At 43.2% G+C, this 5,477-nt stretch overlaps 1 protein-coding gene across 1 annotated transcript; it reads right to left on the reverse strand.

Annotated features, from left to right (window-relative positions):
* Window positions 1–227: 227 nt before the first annotated feature.
* On the reverse strand, window positions 228–5,477 carry LOC105900179 (guanylin-like). Its single transcript, XM_012827444.3, has 3 exons — window positions 5,314–5,477; window positions 3,950–4,160; window positions 228–1,133 (listed from the first exon to the last, which is right to left on the reverse strand). The coding sequence occupies exons 1-3, from the start codon at window positions 5,383–5,385 to the stop codon at window positions 1,063–1,065; spliced, it is 354 nt and encodes a 117-aa protein (XP_012682898.2). The 5' UTR covers window positions 5,386–5,477; the 3' UTR covers window positions 228–1,062.

Below are 5,477 nucleotides of genomic sequence, written 5' to 3' on the forward strand. Positions count from 1 at the left end.
CAGACGAGCACGATCATTAAAATGTCATCTCCAGTGTTAATCTAGAATCTCAGACGAGCACGATCATTAAGATGTCATCTCCAGTGTTAATCTAGAATCTTAGACGAGCACGATCATTAAGATATCATCTCCAGTGTTAATCTAGAATCTCAGACGAGCACGATCATTAAGATATCATCTCCATTGTTAATCTGGAATCTCAGGTGTGTCACAATCAATTCACAACGTATTTTCACAATGTGCTTTAATTTCAAAGAAATAAGATACAAATGCTTCTCAGGATTAAGTAAAGTAATAAAATACAAATGCTTCTCAAATCTCAGGAATATGTTAGTGCAGTAGGGCAGTGCAATCTGAAGTCAACAAAGGTAGTCTACTCTCCATTTTACAAAATGGGATTTATAATGGAAATGTATGAATCCAATTCTGAGATAAAACATGAGTGCCTGTATGAAAAGTAAAAAGTTGCAAAATACATAAATGTTGGAATAGAAAATATGAGAAATGTTAGAAATATTAAAATAGTGTCTTAGCATGGGAAATCACTGTGTGTGAATCATAAGATTTGAATCGTTATCGCGAAGTCAAAGGTATCATTTGCAGTAAACCCACACTAGAGGCCAGCACCTTCTCACAAAATCTGACCACGCTTTTCACACATCTAGTTCCATCTCAGACCATCTCCTATCAGGTTACACAACCTCAGTAATCAATCAGGGTTCAAAGGGTTCAGGGTTCATTCAGAAAGGAACTACTCCATCTAATGTCTGAATAGTCTCCTATTATACAGACAGAGCTCACTGATGTGGGAAATCATCAGGGATGAATGCTCTATTCAGATGAAACTCTTTGGCCTACCCAGGATTTACTCCCACAGCCATGCGTTTAAAAGACGCTACATGAAGAAAAATTTCCTGTAAAGAATAATAACAGTGACCCATATGCAGAGAGTTCTGGCTTAAAAGGCTTTTTAGGAAATTGTGTGTGGTGCTTGCGATATGTTCTTCTTCTCCTATGGCGGAGGTGTCTGCAGTAGGTGGGAGTCAAAGGTCGCCGGGCAGATTAATACGTGCAGCCGGTGCATGCTGGATTGGCACAGATCTCACAAGGGTCGGTGGACATAAGGACAGAGACTGGAGGAACAAAGAAATACAGAGGCAGGGTTAATGAGCTCATCATGTCCACCCATACACACACACACACACACACACACGTGTGTGAATATATATAAGAATGATACAGGGATGGGATTAATCAGAGTATATATGTAAGCCTGTCACCAGTAGCCACTAGTGGGTATTGCACCTCTGATTGAGGTTTCTGTCTCTCTTACCGCTGGCTAAACCCCAGACCCGGTGCTCAGTGTGTCAGCCACCCACTGGGGGGGAAGCTAAGCTAATGGCGCATTTAAAGGAAGCTTCTGGGCAATCCTTACGGCGCTACTGGGCCCCCTGTTACAAGCAGGGAGTCAGTGGTGACGTAGGTACAAGCCCCCTGATCTCCCATCTGTGGCGAGGAATGAACTTTTGGAGCATCGCTCATGTTAATGGCCGTGCCCGAGGAGAGAGAGGTGCTTCATCAGCAGGAGTCACTCAGCATGAGACACATCAACAGGTATAAATCCTGCAATGAACTAGCTTGTACCTTCCTCACATCACGATCCTGCCACCACATCTCATGATATGTTCCCACAACCTTGTGTGTTTAGAGTGAATTAATATCGTTTTGAAATCATTTATGTGGTTTTCAACATATTCGAGATAACTTGATGACACCATACTAGAAGATGACCACATAAAGTATTTTATTAAATTGAATCGAACTGGACAGATGAAAAATAATAACTGAATTGAATTGAACTGAATCGTGTGGCCCTGAGGCACAGGTGGCCATCAGAGGCTGCCCACTCAGACAGGCTGAGCCAGAGGAGCCATCATTACGACCACAGCGGGGGCCCCTCCTTAATGGACCCCAGGACGCACACATGTCAATCACAGAGGCAGAGGAGGAGGTGGGGAAGGGAGAGAAAGAGAGAGAGCGAGAGAGAGAGAGAGAGAGAGAAGGGAAAGAGAGAGAACGAGAGAGAGAAAGAGAAGGGAGAGGAAAAAATAGAGTGTGGGGGAGAAGAGGGGAGAGCGAGAGAAAGAGAGAGAGAGAGAGAGAACACAGTGAAAATGTGAATAAACAAGGAAAGTAAGGATGGCTGAGAAGAGTGAAATCTATGGAAGGTGGAGAGAGAAGATGGAGAAGAGAAGAGAGAAGAGACGTGAATGGGAGGAGAAGAGAGGGAAGAAATATCATTAGTTGTGTAAAGACTGAGGAGGGAGAGCACTGAGGCATAACAGGATATTATATAATATATGTGTGCCTCTATTCTGCATCACCCAGGTATAGGAGGAGAGGGTAATGAGAGAGAATAGATAATGTGCAATTACAATTTAATAACCGGAGGTTAAAGAAGTCAAGAAGGTAAAGGTCCAGAAATTAAAAATGCAGTTCTTTGGGTCAAGAATCTGAATTGGTTAATCAGCAGCAGCCCTGGAGCTGGGATTAAAAGGTAAAATCATAGGGTTTAGTGCATGGTTGGGCCAAACACATGGTACATGTTTCACTTTTCAGAACTTGTATTTTCCCTCTCTGGTTAATTAAAGCATACTTTCCAGATCATCCATAACCGTTCCCATCCTTCTATTATCTATAAAGTTTCAAGATGCAAGACCTCCAAATCAAGTTCTTGTCCATCCTTATTCCCGTCCAGTCTCCTGCTCTGCACAGCCAATGAAAACTACTCTCCAGTTTGACAGACAGCCTGAACAGCCAATACCTAATATTGAGACTCCTGAGGCTCCCTGAACAGCTTCCGAAGGGACTATATCTGACCTGCTGCCCGGGCCGTTCGATGAGCCCGGCTTTAAAAAGCTCTTAGGATTATGAGTCTACATAATGACGATTCCTTTGAGCACCGTTCACAAAATGTCCTATAGCTTAAGTGTATAGCTTATAGCGTAAGAATCTCAGTCATACAGTACAAACAAGAGAGTCTACAGAAAACATGTATGGACAAAACTTCATGTTTAGGATCCCCTTATTAACATTACTTATGAAGTGTAGGTAGCATCAATAACACGTTAACTACAACAGTAGATATTACTTTATAATTGTTGATGCTGAAGTTATGGTTTGTTCCGGCTCACTAATGCATTGAACTATGTTGGTGAACTGGTCCTGGATGTTAAGCACAATACAATATTTAACATGAACAACCCATAAACCTTTGACCTTACTTGAGGTTTATTAATACTGAAAATAGTTTGTGCATGGCAGCTAATGCACTGGAAGTTAGTTAACAGAACCAGCATGTGAAGTGTTACCACATATTCTTACACTGATCCCTGTGGATTTCCTTAACTCTATGTCATACCCTACATGCAAACTCCAGATTTCCACCTAGTTTCTGAACACTGATTTAACGTTAACAAAGAATGCCCCATTTGGAATAGCAAATAGCACCACTCATCTTAAATGCAGCAGGGTAGCCAGATATCACAGATAAGTTCAAGCTTCCCTAGCTGCTCCACTCAGCAACCCCCTGGGAATTCTGCAGAATAAGTGGCCCTCAAGGAAAATGCAATTACCTGTGCTCTTCTGAGCGGAAAACAAGTTTCAGTTTGTTTCACTCGGAACCTAAACTGGATTTATCAATTACACCCCCCACCGTCCCCGTACAAGTGTGTGTGGTATGTCAGAGATGAGCCGAAACACTTTAGTAGATAAGAGACGCACATGGCTGCAGTGATTATGAAACCATTTGAGAGGACGACCACGACATAACCAAACTATGTACTTTCAAAACAGCTCTCTCTTTGACCTCTCTATAGCAACTCTCTACTTTCAATCCTTGTACTCCAAAACCCATTCATTCATTCTTACACTCCATCAGAGCACCTACCAAACCGGGCGAATATCTCGTCTGAATGGGGCTCCAGGCACACAGGCTTCAGCTCCTGGGGAAGGGTGGGGTTGCTACAGAGCAGCCGTCTGGGAGGGTGGTGGGGGGGGATGGGGCGGCCGCCCATGCGGGCTTCCATCGCAATCTCATCCATCTCCATCAGTCTCATCAGCACCTTCACCGACTCCAGGGAGAAACTGTAGCCTCCATCCTGTGAGGGGAAAAAAAGGGCTTGTGACGCAAAACAGCTTAATCCCCACAGGTGCAGATGGCCTTTATCAGTATGGTGCACAAAGGCCCAGACAGATTTATTAAGGGCCAGACAGGAAAGTGAGGGAGATCAAGACACTGATAATGAGAATGGTATGGGATCTGGGGTTGACCAATCAGACAGAGACAAAACGGAGAGAAAAACAGAGAGAAAAAAATATTTTGTAACTGAGTATAAGTAACACATCATATGTGAGTCAGGAACATTGTGTGATGCAAGATTAAGTCCAAGTTATCATAATCAAAGGCAGTTGTAGCTCAAAGCCAAATTCAGGACAATAGGCGATCATTAAAAATTCCAAGCACATATCTGCTTAATGCACCATGGCTGAGAGAGTTCAAGAGGCCGTGTAACTAGTGACTGATTAATAATTGACCTTAGAATGGTCACGCTTTGTGGTTGCTGAAAATTTCAACAGGTGTTTCCCCTGTCCAGAAATAGACTTACTATAAAGGAATAATATACTGTAAAGTCTTACCAGTAATGAGTGTGAGCCTTACTTGTAAGGAGGAGGAGGAAATGTGTTGTTCAGTCGCACATCATCAAGTTCAATAATGTTTAACACTGTGACTTGACCTTGGCAAATACCTTTGTGATTAACTTTTTTTTTTGCGGAACAGCCAACATCAGACATCAGACTTCTACACACAGTTGATTCTAAATAGCTGATAGTCTACATCATGTGGCATCATTATCTACAGACCACCCCGGAGACAGACACAGTGGGCGATGTCATATTGCATGCCCTGTGAGTCCCATCTGACTGCATTATCCTAACCATCAAACATAAATCAGCTCGTAGGCTGTGGCATGCAGGTGAGGCTTTTTAAGGCACAGTCCTAAATCACTGCTTTAGACCTCCTCAGCTGAATTAAAGGTTGTTAAATGATTAATTCTTCAATTTGGAAAAGATAATCCTCATTACCCAGGTGAATAAACATTTACAGATGACAAACCCTCTTCATGAAGTAATAGAAAAACACCTCTGACAATCTACCGCATGCAAGCCACTTCATCTCTCCCACCCTTTCCAGCCTACATGGGGGTTGATTAAGCTGAGCGTGGGTGAAGTGTGAGCAATTGACTTACTCACCGAGACCGTCACAGCAAATGAGCTTCCCAGAAGGCCGAGCATCAGCAGAGCGAAAACAGGGAGCCCTCTCATGTTGTCTCAACGCAGGCGATGCAGGTAGCAGGCGGTGTGTTTGAGTGTGCGTTCGTGTGTGTGTTAGCGTTGGTCAAAGAGATGTGTGCCAC

Source organism: Clupea harengus, chromosome 5 (assembly GCF_900700415.2).
Source record: "Clupea harengus chromosome 5, Ch_v2.0.2, whole genome shotgun sequence".
Lineage (NCBI taxonomy): Eukaryota > Metazoa > Chordata > Actinopteri > Clupeiformes > Clupeidae > Clupea > Clupea harengus.